The sequence below is a fragment of the Eschrichtius robustus genome, chromosome 2 (assembly GCF_028021215.1).
Source record: "Eschrichtius robustus isolate mEscRob2 chromosome 2, mEscRob2.pri, whole genome shotgun sequence".
In the NCBI taxonomy this organism is placed as follows: Eukaryota; Metazoa; Chordata; class Mammalia; order Artiodactyla; family Eschrichtiidae; genus Eschrichtius; species Eschrichtius robustus.
The window spans coordinates 118,328,895-118,351,902 of NC_090825.1; the positions used below are offsets into that span (position 1 = coordinate 118,328,895).

Consider the following 23,008-nt stretch of genomic DNA (forward strand, 5'->3'; position numbering starts at 1 on the left):
AGTAGTTGTGGCGCTCGGGCTCAGTAGTGTGGCTCACCGGCTCTAGAGCACAGGCTCAGTAGTTGTGGTGCACTGGGCTTAGTTGCTCCGTGGCATGTGGGATCTTCCTGGACCAGGGATCGAACCGTGTCCCCTGCATTGGCAGGCAGATTCTTAACCACTGTACCACCAGGGAAGTCCCAGAAGACATACCATTTTAATTTTACTTTCCTTGCTCAATAGGGATTCCAGAGAGCCTGTAGAAACAAATTTGGGGTTCTGTTCTCTCTGTACTTTTTGTTAAATTTTCCAATTTCTAAGGATGAAAAAATATATATAATTTGGAATTTGGGGAGATAGAGTGGTACATGTTCCCAAGTACAGGGGCAAACGTGTGTGCCAAAAGCATTTCAGTGACTCTTTATATAGAGAAAGAAAGGTCCACCTGAAACTCTGCAAACTCTGTAATTTAAAGTCAAAATAAACTTAAAGTCAAGAAAGAGATGTCATTTCTGTATAAGATCGGAATACAAGCAGAGAAGTACATAGAATTATAAGCGGATGGTCAGTGGAGTTACTGATGAGCCCATTTAGTTAAGTGAAGATAGTGATGTATTTGGTTTGATCTCTTATAATTTATTATTAATATTCTTCTAAACTAATATGGTAGCGTAAAGTCAAATCATGTCCTAATGTGTTTCAAAATATTTATGAGACCATGACTTTTTTCATATCATTCAACTTTTGTTCAAGGATATGTCTGTGGAAGGAGAGCATAGTTATTATCTTTAGAGTCATAGTTATCAACTTTTATTTTTTACCTTTTAAATCATTGAAACTGTCATTTAAAATTTCTGCCCATGAGAGTCAAAATTAGTATGCATCTATTTCAAATAATTCTATTATTTTGAAAAATACAGGTTAAAAAAAACCTACTCTTTTGGCATGGTAACTATTGTAAGCAAATATGTTAAAATATAATTATTTAGAAGCAATATAGGACACCTTAGATGATTGTAATGAACATGACAGTGTTTGTATTCTGGTTCCTAAATATGGGGGGATGGATTAATACTTTTCTAGCCAAATATAAACCTGGATTGAAGACCAAAAAAAAAACAAAAAACGTTTTTTGCCTATCTTTAGTACTTTCTTTTGCGGATAATTACTCTTAAAAGCAGCAACAGTGATTGCCTCTGGATGGAAGAACTGGATAGCAGTAGGCAATGGAATAGGAGACCTACTTTTCACTCTACATTCTTTTGTGCCTTTTAGATTTTGAAAGAAATATTTCTACCTATTCAAAATATATGTAAAATTTTAATATATAAAATATATAATAGTTTTGACCATGTGAAAAAAATGTTTCATGATGAAAACGGGGTCACCGAGGAATAAGATTCAAATATTTTAGTTGCGGTCATCCTGCGTTTAAAGAAAAAGACTTCCTTAAATACAGCAGAGAAAAACTAAACTGCGGTTCCACACGGAGCCTCTGGGCGCCGCTGTCGGCCAGTGCAGGGCAAGCGTAGACGCCCGGGATTCCTCAGCTTCTAGCCAGGGATTTCCAGCACAGCCACCAACACAGAGAGAAGGAAACCCGCTTACACGCTGGGGCTCCTGGCCGCGCAGACTCTCCCCAGCACACACGGATTCCCAGCCCCAAGCCTGGGGGCTCCGCCTGTCCTGGACCAAATGCTTTACCAGTGCGCCAGTGTACATTTTCTCCAACTATAAAGACTGGGACCCAGCGAGAACTAGAGCGCGCAATGGGAGGGAGCTGCACGCAGAGATGTCCGGCCCGCCGGCGGCAGGTACTGTTTCCCTTCCTGCTGCCTTTGTTCTACCCCGCGCTCTGCGAGCAGATCCGCTACTCCATTCCCGAGGAGCTGGCCAAGGGCTCTGTGGTAGGGAATCTCGCCAAGAATCTAGGGCTCAGTGTCCTGGATGTGTCGGCTCGAAAGCTGCGAGTTAGCGCTGAGAAGCTGCTTTTCAACGTAGACGCGGAGAGTGGGGACTTACTTGTGAAGGACCGAATAGATCGTGAGCAGATATGTAAAGAGAGAAGAAGATGTGAATTGCAGTTGGAGGCCGTGGTGGAAAATCCTTTAAATATTTTTCATGTCATTGTGGTTGTTGAGGATATTAATGACCATGCTCCTCAATTCCATAAGGATGAAATAAACTTAGAAATCAGTGAATCTGTCAGTCTAGGGACGGGAACAATTCTTGAGTCTGCAAAAGATCCCGATATTAGTATGAATTCACTGAGCAAATACCAACTAAGTCCTAATGAGTATTTCTCGTTAGTGGTGAAAGACAATCTTGAGGGTGGCAAATATCCAGAATTGGTATTGAAGAAGACCCTGGACCGAGAAACGCAGAGCACTCACCACTTGGTGCTGACAGCCTTAGACAGCGGGGATCCGCCGCGAAGCGGCACCGTTCAGATCCGAATCCTGGTGGTGGATGCCAACGATAATCCCCCTGTGTTCAGCCAAGATGTGTACAAGGTCAGCCTTCGGGAAGATGTGCCCCCAGGTACCTTCGTGCTGAGGGTGAGCGCTACTGATCAAGATGAAGGCGTCAATGCAGAGATCACCTACTCATTCCTTGGTGTGGCTGATACAGCCCGGCACGTGTTCTCTCTGGATTCGGCTACAGGAAACATTGTAACTCATCAACCCCTGGATTATGAAGATGTGGAAAGATATGCCATGGATGTAGAAGCAAAGGACCGAGGATCCCTCTCTACACAGTGTAAAGTAATTATAGAAGTTTTAGATGAAAATGACAACAGCCCAGAAATAATCATCACTTCTCTCCCTGATCAGATTTTGGAGGATTCCAAGCCAGGAATGGTTGTAGGTCTCTTCAAAACACGGGACCAGGATTCCAAGGAAAATGGAGAAGTCACATGTAATTTAAGTAGAGACATTCCGTTTAAAATTCATTCTTCTTCTAATAATTACTACAAGTTAGTAACAGATGGGGCCCTGGACAGGGAACAGACTCCGGAATACAACGTCACTATCACAGCCACTGACAGGGGCAAGCCCCCCCTCTCCTCCAGCGCTACCATTACCCTACGCATCACCGACGTCAACGACAATGCTCCTGTTTTCCACCAGGCCTCCTACGTGGTCCACTTGGCTGAGAACAACCCGCCTGGAGCCTCCATCGCGCAAGTCAGCGCCTCCGACCCCGACCTGGGGCCCAACGGCCACGTCTCCTACTCCATCGTGGCCAGCGACCTGGAGCCGCGCGCGCTGTCGTCCTACGTGTCCGTGAGCGCGCAGAGCGGCGTGGTGTTCGCGCAGCGCGCCTTCGACCACGAGCAGCTGCGCGCCTTCGAGCTGACGCTGCAGGCCCGCGACCACGGCTCGCCCGCGCTCAGCGCCAACGTGAGCCTGCGCGTGCTGGTGGGCGACCGCAACGACAACGCGCCCAGGGTGCTGTACCCGGCGCTGGGGCCCGACGGCTCGGCGCTCTTCGACACGGTGCCGCGCGCCGCGCAGCCCGGCTACCTGGTCACCAAGGTGGTGGCGGTGGACGCCGACTCTGGACACAACGCCTGGCTGTCCTACCACGTGCTGCAGGCCAGCGAGCCCGGCCTCTTCAGCGTGGGGCTGCGCACGGGCGAGGTGCGCACGGCGCGGGCCCTGGGCGACAGGGACGCGGCCCGCCAGCGCCTGCTGGTTGCTGTGCGCGATGGGGGACAGCCGCCCCTCTCGGCCACCGCCACGCTGCTCCTGGTTTTCGCGGACAGCCTGCAGGAGGCGCTGCCGGACCTCAGTGACCACTCTGAGCCCACTGACCCCCAAGCTGAGCTGCAGTTTTACCTGGTGGTGGCCTTGGCCTTGGTCTCTGTGCTCTTCCTCCTCGTGGTGATTCTGGCCATTGCCCTGCGCCTTCGATGCTCTTCCAGCCCCAGCGCCGCTGGGGGCTGCTTTGGGTCTGTTCTCTGCTCCAAGTCTGGTCCTGAGATTCCTCCCAACTACAGTGAGGGAACATTGCCCTATGCCGATAATTTATGTGTGCCTGGGAATCAGACTAATCCGGAATTTAATTTTCTCACATCTGTTGAACATTGTCCTGCCACACAAGATATTCTCAACAAAGATAGCTCTTCAGTGCTATTGGCTAGCGTTTTAACTCTTAGTGTTGAAGCAGATAAGAACACTTTTAAGCAGGTAAGTATTTAAAATAATGCTTTTTATATTCCAATATGCCAATATATTCTAATATAGCACTGTTATTTCGAGATTCTAGATTCCCTCTCTTGATAAAGTTCCTAAAATCTAATTCACACCTATGGGTATTACTATTAAGACTAAAGTTTATGATGCTGCATTCCCTCTACTATTCAAGTGCATTTTAAGGTAAAATATATAGAGCACTCTCAGGTCAGTTTTTCATGAAATAGAACACCTTTTAATTAAGGATATGGAATACAGTTATATATTTATATTGTGGTATTTTAAATGACAACCCTAATGCCATCCAAATTTTCTCAAACATTTTATCTTTATTTTACTCAATAAACATTGGTAAGAATTATAGTCATAATCCTAACTGTTGATTTTGTTGAAACCATGCTAGTTACACAACCACAAATGCTGTTCCCTTCAGTCAGTAAAAATCAGGAGGAACCAAATCTAACCTGCAAGTTTTCAGTTCCAGTAGTATTTGAAATTTTTTATAATTAGCAAGCCTTTTAAATAATTACTCTTTTCATAAGTGCTCTTGGTAAACCTTTAACATCACATTACATAATACTTTATTGTCTGCAATTTTAAGCTTTACAAATACTTGTGATTCTCAAAGAGGTAAGTGTGATAACTTCAGGAACAGCAACATTAGTCGAGTTTTTCTTTCTCGTTGCAATAATAAGATTGGGCTCTAGGCGCCGCTGTTCACCAATTAGGGAAACGGGAAGCTGCGAGCTAGAGTCCCTCCCTCCCCTACCTCTACAACACAAAGCAGAGTGAAGTGAATATTCACAGATCGTGATGCTGGAAACTTAAAAGTACTTCTCTTCGCTCTCTAATATATTTTGGATGCACTTAGCCAGTGACTTCGTAGATGCATAAGCTGATTCAGAACCAAACAGCTCAAGAAACCGCGGAATACAGGCTCAGCCACTGCCATGGCGAATCGGCAACTGCTCCTGGACCGCAGCGGGTTGGTCCTACTGTATATTTTCCTGGGGACGCTGCGGGAGTCTGGGGCTGGGCAGATCCGATACTCGGTGCTGGAAGAGACAGACAAAGGCTTCTTCGTGGGCAATATTTCCAAGGACCTGGGGCTGGAGCCCAGGGAGCTGGCGGAGCGCGGAGTCCGCATCGTCTCCGGAGGAAAGACTCAGCTTTTCGCTCTGAATCCGCGAAGTGGCAGCTTGATCACTGCTGATAGGATAGACCGGGAGGAGCTCTGTGAGGCGGTTTCCTCCTGTTTTTTAAACTTGGAGATACTTGTGGAAGATACCCTTAAGATTTACGGAGTGGAGGTGGAAATCATGGATATTAATGATAACGCCCCCAGCTTCCGGGAGGAGGAAGTAGAGATAAAAGTCAGTGAGCATGCAACTCCGGGATCGCGATTTCCTCTTCCTAATGCTAGGGATCCAGATGTGGGAATGAACTCCCTCCAGCGCTACCAGCTCAACCCTAATAATTACTTTTCTTTGCAAGTGCGAGGCAGAACGGATGGGGCCAAGAATCCTGAGCTAGTGCTGGAGGGGAGCCTGGACCGGGAAAAAGAGGCTGCTCACCACCTCCTCCTCACAGCCTTAGATGGAGGAGATCCCATCCGCCAGGGCACTGTTTCCATCCGTGTCGTGGTTCTCGATGTAAATGACCATATCCCAAAGTTTACACAGTCTGTATATGGAGTGAGTGTTCCTGAGAACCTCAGCTCCGGAACTCGGGTGCTTATGGTAAACGCAACTGATCCAGATGAGGGAATCAATGGGGAAGTGGTATATTCATTCCTGAATATGGAAAGCAAAGCTTCTGAGATATTCCAGTTGGATTCTCAATCTGGAGAAGTCTTAATACAAGGTTCTCTGGATTTTGAGAAATACAGATTCTATGAGATGGAAATTCAAGGCCAAGATGGTGGCGGTCTCTCCACCACTGCTAAGATGTTGGTCACAGTTGTGGATGTGAATGATAATGCTCCAGAAATAACTATCACATCTTCTACTAATTCGGTGCTGGAAAACTCTCCTCCAGGTACTGTGATTGCTCTTCTAAATGTGCAAGATCAAGACTCTGGAGAAAATGGTCAAGTCTCCTGTTTCATTCCTAACAATATGCCTTTTAAATTAGAAAAGACTTACGGAAATTATTACAAGTTGGTAACAAACAGAGCACTGGACAGGGAGCAGGTACAGAGCTATAATATAACGTTGACAGCCACAGATCGGGGAAGTCCACCCTTGTCTACAGAAACTCATATTTCACTGAATGTAGCAGATGACAACGATAACCCGCCCACTTTTGCTCACTCCTCTTACTCTGCCTACATTCCTGAGAACAATCCTAGAGGGGCCTCCTTCTTCTCGGTGACTGCACTCGACCGGGACAGCAAAGAGAATGCCCAGGTCACTTATTCTATGGCAGAGGGTACCCTCCAGGGAGCACCTCTATCCTCCTACATCTCCATAAACTCAGACACCGGCATTCTGTATGCGCTGCGCTCCTTCGACTATGAGCAATTCCGTGAACTGCAGTTGTGGGTGACAGCACATGACAGTGGGAACCCACCGCTCAGCAGCAACGTGTCACTGAGCATATTTGTGCTGGACCAGAATGACAATGCACCCGAGATCCTGTACCCTGCTGTCCCCACAGATGGCTCCATGGGCGTGGAGCTGGCACCCCGCTCCGCAGAGCCTGGATACCTGGTGACCAAGGTGGTGGCAGTCGACAAAGACTCGGGCCAGAACGCCTGGCTGTCCTACCGCCTGCTCAAGGCCAGCGAGCCAGGGCTCTTCGCGGTGGGGCTGCACACGGGCGAGGTGCGCACAGCGAGGGCCCTGCTGGACAGAGACGCGCTCAAGCAGAGCTTGGTGGTGGCCGTCCAGGACCACGGGCGGCCCCCTCTCTCAGCCACTGTCACGCTCACAGTGGCAGTAGCGGACAGCATCCCCGACGTCCTGGCTGAACTAGGCAGCCCTGAGTCTCCCGCCAGCCCCGACGACTCAGGCCTCACGCTGTACCTGGTGGTGGCGGTGGCCGCGGTCTCCTGCGTCTTCCTCGCGTTTGTCATTGTGCTGCTGGCGCTCAGGCTGAGGCGCTGGCACACGTCGCGCCTGCTCCAGGCTTCAGGAGGCGGGTTAGCGGGTGTGCCCGCCTCTCACTTCGTGGGCGTGGACGGGGTGCGGGCTTTCCTGCAGACCTATTCCCACGAGGCTTGGCTCACCGCTGACTCGCGGGGGAGTCACGTGATCTTCCCGCAGCCCAACTACGCGGACACGCTCATCAGCCAGGAGAGCTGTGAGAAAAGCGAGCCTCTTTTGATAGCTGAAGATTCAGCTACCGGTTTAGGCAAATGTGATCCTACCAGTAATCAGGTGAGATTTATTTCCTGCCTCCCAATTGTTGATATCTCTGCACAGGTCTTTTAAGTTACTTTTTTCTGAGCCTGTTATAAAAACTGTTTGGGGTGGGGCATATGTTCTTATATATTTAAAGCAAAACGTGGGTTTCTGTAATTTACCTTTCATCAAATTATCATCAATTTTCAGAAAGGTTTTGTGAAAGGCTTTTTTTTTTTTTTTTTTTGGTCCTGTCAGCGTCTTTTGTTTCTTTGTTTTAATTCAAAGGTCCAGTTCAGTTATCATGGCTTGCTTTGTTGTAAGTTGAATTTTAGTAATATTTTTCTATCACCAGTGTCTGGCTATCAATGTAAACTGGTTATGATTCAAATTAAGGATTCATAAACATCAATTCGACTTCATATTGCCTCCACTGATTTATAATTATATTCTACCATTATTTGTTTTACTTCTAATGTTCATATTTGAGCCTGTTGATTCAATAGCATACTTACTCTAGCTCTTTATCTGTAATACATATACACACACATTCACACATATACACTTTTACACACGTACGCTTCTCTCTGAGCACAAAACAATTCTGTTTTGATTTTTGGTGGCTGGTAATACATTTAGATCCTGTTGATTATTTCAACTTTGTCTCATTTATTTACCCCACCAAAACAAGACATACTGACTGCCTTTTAGATATGAGGGTCTCTTGGGAGAGGAAATGTAGTGCACACTTTTTCGTCGTAAGTTCTAGACATCTTTTCTACTCCTACAGTGAAGTCATTAGATTGTTCTGAAGAAATAGTTGAATTGTAAAACTGGTGTTCTTTCCTTTTATTCTTTTACTTGTACTTTAGTGTCTGTGTATCGTTGAAAGGTTTATTTTTTTTTAATGTAGTAAATTCTCCTACAGAAATAGCTTTTAATTTTGATCCAGTCCTTCTCAAAAAGTTATTTTCAAATCTGCTAAACATGCTTACATTTTTCAGATTTATTTGTACGGAACAGTTTGTGAATATAAGAGATGGAGTGGATATTTAGAATTCATGAGACTGATTTAGCTGGTATTCCTCTGGATATTTTTGTTTGTTTTCACTATGCTTAGGAGTCTTGGATTCCTTTTTTCATTTCCTTTGTAAACTCATTTTTAAAAATTTTATTGACGTACAGTTGATTTACAATGTTGTATTAATTTCTGCTGCACAGAAGAGTGATTCTGTTATACATATATATTTTTTTCAATATATTTTAAATATATATATATATTTTTTTCTGCTGCACAGAAAAGTGATTCTGTTATACATATATATATATATTTTTTTTCAATATATTTTAAATATATATATATATTTTTTCCTGTTATGGTTTATCACAGAATATTGAATATAGTTCCCTGTGCTATACAGTAGGGCCTTGTTGTTTATCTATCCATCCATATAATAGTTTGCATCTGCTAATCCCAAAGTACCAGTCCTTCCCTCCTCCACCCCTTCTTCCCCTTTGCAACCACAAGTCTATTCTCTAAGTCTGTGTGTAAACTCATTTTAAAAATTGAAGTATAGTTGATTTACAATGTTGTGTTAGTTTCATGTAAACTCATTTTTTAAATTAAATATAAGTATACTCAATTCTTATATTCAGAACCAACTTGTTATTGAAGCCCTGATAGTTACCTAATAATGTGTTATCTGAAGCAATGTTTAGGAAAGTCAAGGGGGAAAAGGAAACTTATCTAGGGTATTGATCTCAGGAATCATCTCCACAGTCAATTCAGCTCAGCACTCTCACACCACTTCTAGATATTTCGTGCAAATTACTTGCATGTTCATGTTCCCTTTCAAGATATCCCTTCTCATTTCAGAATTGACCTTACTATAGTTAACTATAAATTGAGTATCTAATGTTTGGGCAAAAAGGATTTCAACTGTAGGAAAGGGAAGTCCTGCAACAGATGCCTAAATTTGTCTTGAAGTCAAGAAAAATGCTAGTGTTTTGAGCATCGAGGGATAGAATTTATGCTTATGGGATTCCAAACTGAGAAAAAAGATTTAAGGCCTTTTACTTGAACTGAAATTAGATGAATAAAAAGAATATGAGGTGTTTGCTGGAAGAGGGAGGTTGTTTCATTTTTTTTTTTTTTAACATAGCCTGAACTTGTTAGGAGTTGGCAGCCAAGATCTTAGAGAATAAAAAGGAAAGGTTGGTTTTGACACTTGAGATTAAGAAGGTTATTTTGATTAGAGGTAGTGATAAAGTTCTGTTGAGAGGCAACATATGGTACAGTTATAAAAGGATAAAAATAAAACCCTCACATTTCATGTCATTAAATTCCTATAGTAATCTACTAGGGTATGCTTTTATATTCTCTTTATGATGAAAGTGTAAAACACTTCATAATCCTTTACATAAATCTCTTTTATAAGTAACAAGAAGACTTTATGGTATTGGCTATCCTTATCCTGAGTAAAACCTATACAGCTTTGATCTCTCCTCCAGTTTTCTCTGATGAAAGGAGGAGGAAAATCATACACATATCAGATTGAAGATAATACTGGGTGTCATTTCATGGCTGTCAAAATTTCCCCATACCACATGGTGGGGCTCTTTTTCCACGTGGTCTTTGTTCTAAATCTGGAGAGGAGACTTTGCCTTGTTCTTCCAATATGTGCCTTGCCTCTAATGAGAAAATGACAAACTTTTCTCATTACTAGGTTAATGGCTCTTCTATAGGATCCCGTCTCTAAGGAACCCACTTTGGTAGTAAACACTGGAAAACAGACCTATCCAAAACTCCTAAACTGCCTCATTCCCTATACATCAGTTCAACATATCTGTTGGAATACCAAATCCCATTATTTACAAGGCTTCTGACTGCAGTTTTCTAAATAGACTCCAAGGGCCGCTGTTGGCCAATGCGCTGCAAGAGCTAGCGTCCAGTATCTACCCCAGTGATTTCTTGTGTAGTCACAGAAGCAAGTCGGAAAGGAGAGTAGCCTGGACTCAGGCTCTCTACTTGGCAAATCTGATTCCAGAATACAGATTGGGATGTGTTCAAACTGGGAGCATTGAGTTTTCTATGTAGTCGATGTAGGTATTTTAAACGAAATTTATAAATCATCTTTTCTTAACGTTGGAGCCTGCAGCAATGCACAGAAGGATGGGAAATAAGGGGAAGCAGAGAAGCGGTACCCAGCGGCGGCAAGTAATCTTCCCTTTCTTGCTGCCTTTGTTATGCGGGGCACTCTCCAAACAGATCCGCTATTCTATTCCAGAAGAAATGGACAGAGGCTCTGTGGTGTGGAATCTCGCTGAGGACCTGGGGCTGGCTGCATGTACGGGATTTATTGACCCACAACCTCAGAGTTAGTGCAGAGAAACAATACTTGACTGTAAACATGGAGAATGGGAAAGTACTTGTGAGTGACAGAATAGATCGGGAGTCACCCTGCCCCCAAAACCCTCTGTGTGTCGTGCCTTTAGAAATTGTAGCAGAGAATCCTCTAAATGTTTCTCACGTAAACGTGATAATAGAAGATATAAATGACAATCCACCTCATTTTCCCCAAAATAGCATTGTTTTACACATCAATGAACTTGCAATTCCAGGAACTCGGTTTGGCCTGGAATCAACTATACATGCAGATATAGGGCTTAACTCTCTGCAGAGTCACCAACTCAGCTATAGTGAGCATTTCTCTCTGATGGTTGAAGGTAAGACTGATGGCAAGAATTCCCCAGAATTAGTGTTGGAGAAGCCTCTGGACCGGGAACAACAGAGCTCTCACCTGGTCCTGACAGCAGTGGACGGGGCTGATCTGGTCTGAACTGGCAAACTCAAATCAGGATCAAGGTCACTGATGCCAACGATAACCCCCCAGTGTTCAATCAGGATGTGTACAAAGTTAGCCTGCGTGAGAACTCGCCCTCAGGCACCTTTGTGCTAAAGGTGAAGGCCACTGACCAGGATGAAGGCATCAGTGCAGAGATCACCTACTCCTTCAAAACACTATGAGATATTGGAAATATGTTTGTGCTAGATCATCAAAGTGGAGAAATTAAATCCAAAGACCCTATAGACTTTGAAATCAGTAGCAGTTATACTATAAGCATAGAGGCCAGGACGTTGGAAGCATAGGCACCGAGTGTAAAATTATACTGGAAATTTTAGATGAGAACGACAATGGCCCAGAGGTGGTTTTCACTCCAGTGTCTAGTTCCATAACCGAGGTTGCAGAACCGGGAGCTGTGATTGCTTTGTTCGAAACACATGATAAAGATTCGGGAGAAAACGGGGAGGTCACATGTCTCATAAAAGAGAGAGCTCCTTTGAGAATTGGATCTTCCGCCAATAATTACTACAAGCTTGTGGCAGATGGGGCCCTGGACCGGGAGCAGACCCCAGAGTACACTGTCACCATCGCAGACACCGACAGGGGCAAGCAGCTCCTCTCCTCCAGCAGAAGTGTCACTCTACACATCAGCGACGTTAATGACAACACTCCGGTTTTCCACCAGGCCTCCTACGTGATCCACGTGGCCGAGAACAACCCGCCTGGAACCTCCATCGCGCAAGTCAGCGCCTCCGACCCCGACCTGGAGCCCAACGGCCACGTCTCCTACTCCATCCTGGCCGGCGACCTGGAGCCAGGCCCGCTGCCGTCCTACGTGTCCGTGAGCGCACAGAGCGGCGTGGTGTTCGCGCAGCGCGCCTTCGACCACGAGCAGTTGCGCGCCTTCGAGCTGACGCTGCAGGCCCGCGACCACGGCTCGCCCGCGCTCAGCACCAACGTGAGCCTGCGTGTGCTGGTGGGCGACCGCAACGACAACGCGCCCAGGGTGCTGTACCGGCGCTGGGGCCCGACGGCTCGGCGCTCTTCGACACGGTGCCGCGCGCCGCGCAGCCCGGCTACCTGGTCACCAAGGTGGTGGCGGTGGACGCCGACTCTGGACACAACGCCTGGCTGTCCTACCACGTGCTGCAGGCCAGCGAGCCCGGCCTCTTCAGCGTGGGGCTGCGCACGGGCGAGGTGCGCACGGCGCGGGTCCTGGGCGACAGGGACGCGGCCCGCCAGCGCCTGCTGGTTGCTGTGCGCGATGGGGGACAGCCGCCCCTCTCGGCCACCGCCACGCTGCTCCTGGTTATCGCGGACAGCCTGCAGGAGGCGCTGCCGGACCTCAGTGACCACTCTGAGCCCACTGACCCCCAAGCTGAGCTGCGGTTTTACCTGGTGGTGGCCTTGGCCTTGGTCTCTGTGCTCTTCCTCCTCGTGGTGATTCTGGCCATTGCTTTGAGCCTGCGACGCTCCTCTAGCCTGGCCACCTGGTGCTGCTTTCAGCAGGGGTTTCTCCCAACTACAACAAGGGCACTTTGCCTTATTCCTACAATCTGAACGTTGCCGATTCTCAGAAAACAAGGTTCAGTTTTCTCACCATGACCCCAGAAATGGTGCCCCCGCAAGATCTTTCTAATGAAGCTCTTTTGGTAGTAAGTGTCACTGAAGAGAATAACAAGTTAAGCTCTAACTCTGTTGCTTCCATTCACGTGAGTTTCAATGAATGCCTTTCATCTGCATATGGGTTTGGTTTATTTTTTAAACCAATATTTAGGAAAGAAAATCTTAAACAGATTATATCTACTATCACTTCAGTTTTGTTTGTCCTCTCTCAGTCTTCTCTGTCCCTTTCTGGGTGGGTCAGCAACTCCATTATTAACCCTCAAGTATTTTAAATATTTTGACAATTTCATCTGAGTTATTCTTTATTCACAAACAAAATCTCTCTTACTGGGCTTCCCTGGTGGCGCAGTGGTTGAGAATCTGCCTGCCAATGCAGGGGACACGGGTTCAAGCCCTGGTCTGGGAAGATCCCACATGCCACGGAGCAACTGGGCCCGTGAGCCACAATTACTGAGCCTGCGCGTCTGGAGCCTGTGCTCCGCAACAAGAGAGGCCGCGATGGTGAGAGGCCCGCGCACCGCGATGAAGAGTGGTCCCCACTTGCCGCAACTAGAGAAAGCCCTCGCACAGAAACGAAGACTCAACACAGTCATAAATAAATAAATAAGTAAATAAAAGAACGTGAATTTCTTTAAAAAAAAAAAATCTCTCTTACTGTGAGAAGTGGGTATTATGATGCCGCTGCCATTCAAATATTTTTCTTTTTTTACAAGCTTTATTTTATTTATTATTATTTTTAAATTAATTTATTTATGGCTGTGTTGGGTCTTCGTTTCTGTGCGAGGGCTTCCTCTAGTTGCGGCAAGCGGGGGCCACTCTTCATCGCGGTGTGCGGGCCTCTCACTATCGCGGCCTCTCTTGTTGCGGAGCACAGGCTCCAGACGCGCAGGCTCAGTAATTGTGGCTCACGGGCCCAGTTGCTCCGCGGCATGTGGGATCCTCCCGGACCAGGGCTCGAACCCGTGTCCCCTGCACCGGCAGGCAGATTCTCAACCGCTGCGCCACCAGGGAAGCCCCATTCAAATATTTTAATGGAAGCATAATATTTTTTTCCTTTGGGCATTTCTCTTATTCAGAACATCAATATCTTGGCATATAAGGCTTTTCTTAAGGCCTTTCTTTACTCTAGGTACAATTTGCTAGGGATTATTTGAGTGCCATTGAATAGATCAGTTTTGTGCCCTACCTTTTCTCAGAGCTACCTGTAGATTTCATCCCAGTGTTAAAGATATTATTTTATGGTATACTTGCCAAACATGTTTATCCTCAGAATCTAAATATTTACACACATGAAAGCACAATAGTGAGGATTTTTTTCCTGTATTCGGATGGGCTTCCAATATATTACCAGTAAATCTCAGTAACTGGAATTAGGTTTGTTTCCCAGAAAAAGGTAAGTTTATAATTTTCTTTGGGTTCTAATTTTCCTAAACATTCTCTCTCTTTTCTTTAATTGAAGTATAGCTGAGTTACAATGTTGTGTTAGTTTCTGGTGTATAGCAAAGTGATTCATATACCATATATATATATTCTTTTTCATATTCTTTTCCATCATGGCTTATTACAGGGTATTGATCCTAAATATTTTTTTGAAATATATTAGTAGAGTACTACCCTTATTTCAAGCAGATGCTAGTTGGAATGCTTCCATTTTGTTCTTAAAATGTTACTGTGTCTTCTTCACTTGATTTCCTGCCAGGTGTGATTCTGGTAATGTGTACAATCAAGTTTCTTATTTTTAGGTTTCCATATTATTGTGAAAATTTGATTCTTAAATGTTAAATGTCAACAACATGTTAAAGTAGTTCTTCCATTTAGGCAAATTTAAGAATCTACCAAAAAATTTTGCCACAGATTTTAGCTGGGTGAGAATTTTTAAATTATTCTATTATATAATTTCTCAAAACATGAAACTCCTAAGGAGAGTCCCATAATAGGTGTGTATGTGTGGTGGGGGTGATACCAAAGCAGGTGCACTAAAATATACAGTTAAATCTACTGTGTATAGAAACTTCAAATTCATGTAAAAGCTCATTGGAAAAATCAGAATACGCCTACAGGTACAGAAAATAATCTCAAGAAAGTGGCTCTGTATGAAAAATCTAGGGAAATAAAAAGAAGCTCACTGAAATTCCAAGTAAAATGAATACTGTAGTTTTGGTTGGCTCCGCTGCCATCCCTATTTGAAGAACAGTAGGTGGAGCTATTTAAGGTTTAAAAACTAAAATCCTTTCCCGGAGTTTAAGATTGTGCAGTAATTGGTTAGGACTCTGAGCGCCGCTGTTCACCAATCAGGGAGAGAAAAGCAGAGAGAGATCCTGCTAGCCGGGCACTCGCGTTGAAGCACAAAGCACAGATAAAAACTAACCATCTCCGGGACTGTGAGGAAACTGATTGGAAGAGCTTGGGTCCCCCAACTGTCGGATTTTAAGGACGGATGAGCTGATCCGGACTTCGGTGATCAAGGGAAGAATTGGAAATAATCCTCAAGGAAAGTGACAATGACTCCTGCGCGACTGCACCAGGACTGCAAAAAGCTGGTCCTGCTGGGAGTTCTCCTGGGGGTTCAGTGGGAAACTGGATGCACCCAAATCCACTATTCGGTTCCCGAGGAGCTGGAGAAAGGCTCTAGGGTGGGGAACATCGCCAAGGATCTGGGGTTGGAGCCCTGGGAACTGGAGGAGCGTGGAGTCCGCATCGTCTCCAGAGGTAGGACACAACTTTTCGCTCTGAATCCGCGAAGCGGCAGTTTGGTCACCGCCGGCAGGATAGACCGGGAGGAGCTCTGTATGGGGTCCATCAAGTGTCAACTAAATCTGGAGATTCTGATGGAGGATAAAGTGAAAATATACGGGGTAGTGGTAGAAGTGAGGGACATTAATGATAATGCCCCGTATTTCCAGGAAGGTGAATTAGAAATTAAAATGAGTGAAAATGCAGCCACTGGGATGCGGTTCCCCCTTCCCCACGCTTGGGATCCGGATATAGGGAAGAATTCACTCCAGAGCTACGAGCTCAGTAGTAATACTCACTTCTCCCTGGACGTGCAAAGCGGAGCGGATGGTAATAAATACCCAGAATTGGTGCTGGAGCGCGCCCTGGACCGCGAGGAAAAGGCCGTTCACCACCTGGTTCTCACGGCTTCCGACGCGGGCTATCCAGTCCGCACTGGCACCGCGCGCATCCGTGTGGTGGTCGTTGATGTGAACGACAACGCACCAGCGTTTGCTCAGTCCGAGTACCGTGTGAGCGTTCCGGAGAATGTGGCCGTGGGCACTGAGCTGCTTCTGGTAAACGCCACCGACCCTGACGAAGGAGCCAATGCGGAAGTGATGTATTCCTTCCGGTATGTGGACAACAAAGCGGCCCAAGTTTTCAAGCTAGATTGTAATTTAGGAACAATTTCAACAATAGGGGAGTTGAACCACGAGGAATCAGGATTCTACGAGATGGAAGTGCAAGCAATGGATAACGCAGGATATTCTGCACGAGCCAAAGTCCTCATCACAGTTTTGGACGTGAATGATAATGCCCCTGAAGTAGTAGTCACCTCTCTCTCCAGCTCCATTCTGGAAAACTCCCCCAGAGGGACGTTAATTGCCCTTTTAAATGTAAACGATCAAGACTCTGGGGAAAATGGACAAGTGATTTGTTTCATCCAAGGGAATCTGCCCTTTAAATTAGAAAAGGCTTACGGAAATTATTATAGTTTAGTAACAGACACACTCCTAGACCGAGAACTGGTTCCTAGCTACAACATCACGGTGACTGCCACTGACCGAGGAAGTCCGCCCCTGTCCACGGAAACTCACATCACCCTGAACGTGGCAGACACCAACGACAATCCGCCCGCCTTCTCTCATGCCTCCTACTCCGCGTATATCCTAGAAAACAACCCCAGAGGAGCGTCCATCGCCTCTGTGACCGCCCAAGACCCCGACTATGGAGAGAATGCCCGGGTCACTTACTCCCTGGCGGAGGACAGCCTCCAGGGAGCTCCCCTGTCCTCCTACATCTCCATAAACTCAGACACTGGCGTCCTGTATGCGTTGCGGCCCTTCGACTACGAGCAATTCCGAAACTTGAAGCTACAAGTGATGGCACATGACAGCGGGGACCCTCCACTCAGCAGCAACGTGTCGCTGAGCCTGTTCGTGCTGGACCAGAACGACAACTCGCCAGAGATCCTCTTCCCCGCCGTACCCACCGATGGCTCCACGGGCGTGGAGCTGGCACCCCGCTCCGCAGAGCCCGGATACCTGGTGACCAAGGTGGTGGCTGTGGACCGAGACTCAGGCCAGAACGCCTGGCTGTCCTACCGCCTGCTCAAGGCCAGTGAGCCGGGACTCTTCGCGGTGGGGCTGCACACGGGCGAGGTGCGCACAGCGCGGGCCCTGCTGTTCAGTGACACACTCAAGCAGAGCCTGGTGGTGGCGGTCCAGGACCACGGGCGGCCCCCTCTCTCAGCCACTGTCACGCTCACAGTGGCAGTAGCGGACAGCATCCCCGACGTCCTGGCTGAACTAGGCAGCCTTGAGTCTCCCGCCAGCCCCGACGACTCAGGCCTCACGCTGTACCTGGTGGTGGCGGTGGCCGCGGTCTCCTGCGTCTTCCTCGCGTTTGTCATTGTGCTGCTGGCGCTCAGGCTGAGGCGCTGGCACACGTCGCGCCTGCTCCAGGCTTCAGGAGGCAGGTTAGCGGGTGTGCCCACGTCTCACTTTGAGGGCGTGGACGGGGTGCGGGCTTTCCTGCAGACCTATTCCCACGAGGCCTGGCTCACCGCTGACTCGCGGGGGAGTCACGTGATCTTCCCGCAGCCCAACTACGCGGACACGCTCGTCAGCCAGGAGAGCTGTGAGAAAAGCGAGCCTGTCTTGCTCTCGGGGGATTCCGTGTTTTCTAAAGATAATCATGCATTAATTCAGGTGAGTGCATATCAAATATTCTCCTCTGAGATTTGAGCAAGATATCTCTTATTACAGGTAATTAGTATTTATTCGGAATTTATAAAACAGCGAGAAATTTATATAAACATTGCAGACACCATTGACAACCGGGCCAACTTCCTTCAGGCTTTCCCTCACGTCTTATTTATAATAATTTAAAAAATATATTTGTATATGTTATATATAAAATTTTATATCCATTTTATACAGTACTTTTTAATACTCTATATAATTTTTCTAATTTAATTTACCAACTGTACAGCTCTTCCTGCTTTTGATTGCTGTTTTTATTTCCCATTGGCCGTGCAGCAGGTTTATGTTGAACGTCTGATGCCAATTTATCTGTTAAGAGCACAGATTCTTCTAGAGGGGATAAATCTAATTCAATCAAAAGTATATAAATAATATTTTAAATAAACTTCTATAAATAGAGCGGCTTCTGACTACACATAAAATTGCCTAGCAAATTCATAAATTGCATTTAGTTTCTTTTCAAGTGCAATAATTCTGGTCATTAGGTAAGCATACATTATACATTCTCAGTGTCCTAAGTTATTTCATGGTTTCACATCATTCATGAAATTCCAAATATCGTGAGTTTATTTCTTATGCATTTAAAACATTCTCATTGAAATATGCACGGTGTAAGTGTTGTCATGAGGAAAAACTGAAGAGATTGTTCATTTTTCATCCCCATTATAGAGTTCAGGAATACAAGTCTATATGTGTTTCCAGTTTAGATATTTCTTTTGCCCATTATCCACACTGATGACATTATGATGACTCTGTGGAATATTCAGAGTTAACAGATTCTGTTTTGAGCACATTTTTGATATCGTGGTAAATTTGTAGTAATTCTCTCTTCTTGTTTAAAATTTCCCATAATTCTCACACATGGACAATTTTCTCGACAATGCACAGATTCTGTTTCCTGAGAACCTTACGCTTTTTGTAGAATGTTGAACAGAAATCAAATGCTAAAATATATTATTCTTAGGAAAGCATTGCTGGAACCTGTGAGAAGCCTGGTTTCTTTTGGTGAATTCTATAAAGGGGAAGGAAATCATAACATCCTAATTATTTTCTCCTGACTTGTTGCCTATCTGTTTTCAAAAATACAATAGTTAATTAAAACCAAGATTTATAAAAGAGATTGAAAACGATTTGGAGAATGAAAGATAATCAAGTTGCCCTAAAATGAGGCAGTTACTGCTACTGAAATTCACATATCACTTTATGCTTCTTGACAGCCAAGACAGAAAAAGGAAATATAGAGTGGATCTATTTGTCTTACTTTTTTTTTAAGGAAGTTTTTTTTTTAAAACATCTTTATTGGAGTATAATCGCTTTACAATGGTCTGTTAGTTTCTGCTTTACAACAAAATGAATCAGCTATACATATACATATATCCCCGTATCTCCTCCCTCTTGCGTCTCCCTCCCACCCTCCCTATCTCACCCCTCTAGGTGGTCACAAAGCACCGAGCTGATCTCCCTGTGCTATGCGGCTGCTTCCCACTAGCTATCGATTTTACATTTGGTAGTATATATAAGTCCATGCCACTCTCTCACTTCATCCCAGCTTACCTTTCCCCCTTGAAGGAAGTTTTTGAGCATATCTAAAATGGCAAACTTCGTATTGACATTAAGTTCCAAATGGAATTTAATAAGTAGAGCTTTCTAAATAATACCAAGGAAAATAGAGCGAAATGTAACTTCTTTTGTTTTGTAAAAGCTATCAAAATGTTTATCACGTGGCCAGTTTTCTTGTGGTGGTTGATTCAAAATGAAAGACGTAACACACAATAGAAATTATTTGGGAAGCTGAACTAGTATAGTCCAATTATGCTTACTCTGTTCATGTAACTTGATTTAGGGACAAATCATTAAGAGCTAGGGCAATGAAGAGTGATGACCCTTAGGCTGTATGTCAGGTATCAGTGATCTCAATTATGCTTCCAGTATGAGCTAAATTGGCTTCATTAAATAGTTGCTGAGTGAATGAATGAACAAATGTATGTGCTCTGGGGATTACCTAATATCAGTCTTCCAAGATGTAGTGTGACAGAGAAACATTAGCTATGTAACAAGGTAACTCCTAACTGTGTGACTTTTTTTTTTTTTTTAGATTTATTTATTTATTTATTTTTAGCTGTGTTGGGTCTTCGTTTCTGTGCGAGGGCTTTCTCTAGTTGCGGCAAGCGGGGGCCACTCTTCATCGCGGTGCGCGGGCCTCTCACTATTGTGGCCTCTCTTGTTTGGAGTACGGGCTCCAGACGCACAGGCTCAGTAGTTGTGGCTCACAGGCCCAGTTGCTCCGCGGCATGTGGGATCTTCCCAGACCAGGGCTCGAACCCGTGTCCCCTGCATTGGCAGGCAGATTCTCAACCACTGCGCCACCAGGGAAGCCCTAACTGTGTGACTTTTGATGTTATTTAATTGCTTTCAGCTTCAGCAAAATAGGGATTGTAATATGTAATTTGAAAGACTGTGGTGAAGCCTAGTGATAACATATAAACCATCTGGTTCATAATATGTACTTAATTAACAGTAGCCCTTTTTTTTTTAACATTGTTGATAGAAAAATGAGTCCTGCTTTCAATATCAGTACACTTTACATTCTGTTGGGAAAAGTAATAATGATTTGTGTGCTCCTCCAGACGATACAATGGGATGACTTGTGAGTGGAGGTAAAACTGTTCTAACAGTTTTATGAAAGCTACTGTAAAAATCTTAAGTGCTTAGGCATGTTCTTGATTGAGAAGGCCCTGTTTGGGGTCATGAAAGATAGGGGGAAGATTGTTTTTGATGAGACAATTTTATGAATGTTAATTTTTCTCTCTCTGAATGATAGTTTAACTTAAACAAGGGTCCTGTGTAACTTATTATTTAAGGACCAATTTACTCCAATAGAATTGCTAGGATGATTTAAATGGAAAATGGATCACCAAAACCTGAAAGCTGGAGTTATTTGGTTTTGCCCACATGAGAATTTAAGTTAATGGCTGCACAAAATATCAATCTTAGCTTTAGGATATTTGTTGATAATTTAGGATTGATAATTAGGTTATTTTTTGATTTGTTTTTTTAGAGTAATTGGACAATGGGTTTGGATGTTTGTATTTCCTCTGGTTTCAGTAATGAAATTATGTCAAGGACTTTTCTTATCTTCCTTTGTGTTATATGGAAGGTGGGTATGCACTCACTTAATCTAGTTAATCAAAGTATTCAGCTATAACTTAAAAGTTGTAGTTCCTCTATTTTATAGCACCTAAAATTGGAATGTAATCTATCAGCATTCTTCCCCTACTTCCATTCTATAAGAGATACCCTCCGTGAAGCAGCAATGGCCTAGGATCCTTGCTGAGTCTGTACAACTTGTTGAGACTACTCAACCCATAGATTATTTTAAGCTACATTAGAAGACTAATGATAAATGAGTGGATTGTATTACAGTTTTCTCAGTTATATGTAACAGAGTATAGCTGTGATCATGAATTGATTAGTTCTGGTGAAAAATCTGCTTTATCCTTATGCAAGGTATCAAGTTCAAAAAAGTAAACGCCTTCACATTAAATATGTGCCACTCTTTGTATATCTATTATACCTCAATAAAGCTATTTTTAAAAATTTTAAGCAAACACATAGTTGTGACGGGATGTTGATCAAACTAATGACTGTATATATTAGGAAAGAGACAGATTTATTCTCTAATGTTACATTTGGAGTTCATTTTTAGGAAACCATACCTAATGAAAAGTTATCAATAACAGAGCACACTCTTTAGGACACATTTTTAAAACACTGATAGGAAAAGATAGCCAATGGCAAAGATAATTGAAAAAAATCTTTGATAGAGGATAAGTTTTCTGGATACCAAATTGGAAGAGCTCTAGTTCAGGAAAATGTGATGAAATTGCCATCAGATGGACCATAGAGCAGATAAAATAATTTATCTATATGTAAAAAGAAATCAGTACCTCCACAATTTCTCTGAGAGAAGCCATAAAAAGATCTACTATGTTTAATAATCATTGAGGACAAGCATAATTTCTTAGTTCATCTTTAAGTCTCTGAAGAATTTCACACAGTGGTTTGTATACCTTCTAAATACTCAATAAAAGGCTTGAATTCAATGATTAGAAAGTAATCTCTTGGGGAAAAATCATAGTGCAAATCCATTTTACTTGTGCTTTCCCTCTACATCAAACTCCTAATAAGAGCCAACTCTCTGATCTATCTATATAAAGATAAGGAACTGAAGATTTATCAAATTTTTTAAATAGGTGCCACAATCCATAAGATTTCTATGTTGTGAAACTTGCTAGAAGCTTTCTATATATTTATAGCTGAAGATCCAACCAATAGTTCATCCTGAGACTGTGTACATGAAAAAAGTAAAGCCTTTTCCCCTACCAAAAAATAAAAAGAGAGACTCAATCTAAAAATACTCTTAAATGTCTAGAAGAAATAAAAAGAAGTCATTGCTTTGATTTCATATGCTGGAGTCATTGAGAATATAAATTTCCAAGAATATTGAATTGCCTGAATAAAACTGTACTACTGCTTTTCAACTTGCAAATTCCAGTGAGAAACATCTTTCTCTTTGCTCTCAACTCTTCAGAACCTCGACCTCTAATTTCTTCAGGTTGCACTTCTAGAGTAGGGACTCAGAGCACTGCTATCAGCCCATGTAGAAACAGGGGTAAACAAGGAGATCCCATAATATTTCCACTGGGTGACTTTCCTAATCGCACCTTGCCAGAGATCTGGGGCTAGGTGTCCAGGACTTAATGGGCTCAGAAGCTGCAAGTTAATGTGGAAAAAGAATACCTCACTCCAAGTGAAGAAAGTAGGGATTTACTTGTGAGTAACAGGATGGACCTGGAGCAGATATGCCTACATACTATACTTTGTATCATACGTTTATAAGTGGTAGTTGAGAATCCTTTAAATGTTTTTCACATTAATATAGATATTCAAGATGTAAACGATAATACTCCCCAGTTCAGCAGGAGTGCTATTGAGTTAAATATGTGAGTTGATCCAGCCTGGAGCAAGATTTGCAA

The 23,008-nt window shown here is 44.1% G+C and overlaps 1 protein-coding gene and 1 pseudogene across 16 annotated transcripts in view; both read left to right on the plus strand.

The window, feature by feature from the left end:
• LOC137759615 (protocadherin gamma-C4) overlaps positions 1–23,008 on the plus strand; it is a 166,431-nt gene that overhangs the window by 75,015 nt on the left and 68,408 nt on the right. Inside the window, exon 1 of one of the 16 annotated variants that reach the window (XM_068536046.1) lies at positions 1,563–4,172. The exons of 13 other annotated variants lie outside the window; for them this stretch is intronic. In XM_068536046.1, coding sequence (XP_068392147.1) covers positions 1,749–4,172 — 2,424 coding nt within the window. In that variant the 5' untranslated portion in view covers positions 1,563–1,748. Of the gene's footprint in view, positions 1–1,562; positions 4,173–4,948; positions 7,559–15,327; positions 17,919–23,008 lie in introns of those variants that run through there. 2 more of the 16 variants (XM_068536045.1, XM_068536049.1) reach the window with 2 other exon arrangements.
• LOC137755359 (protocadherin gamma-B2-like) lies at positions 10,695–14,201 on the plus strand (annotated as a pseudogene).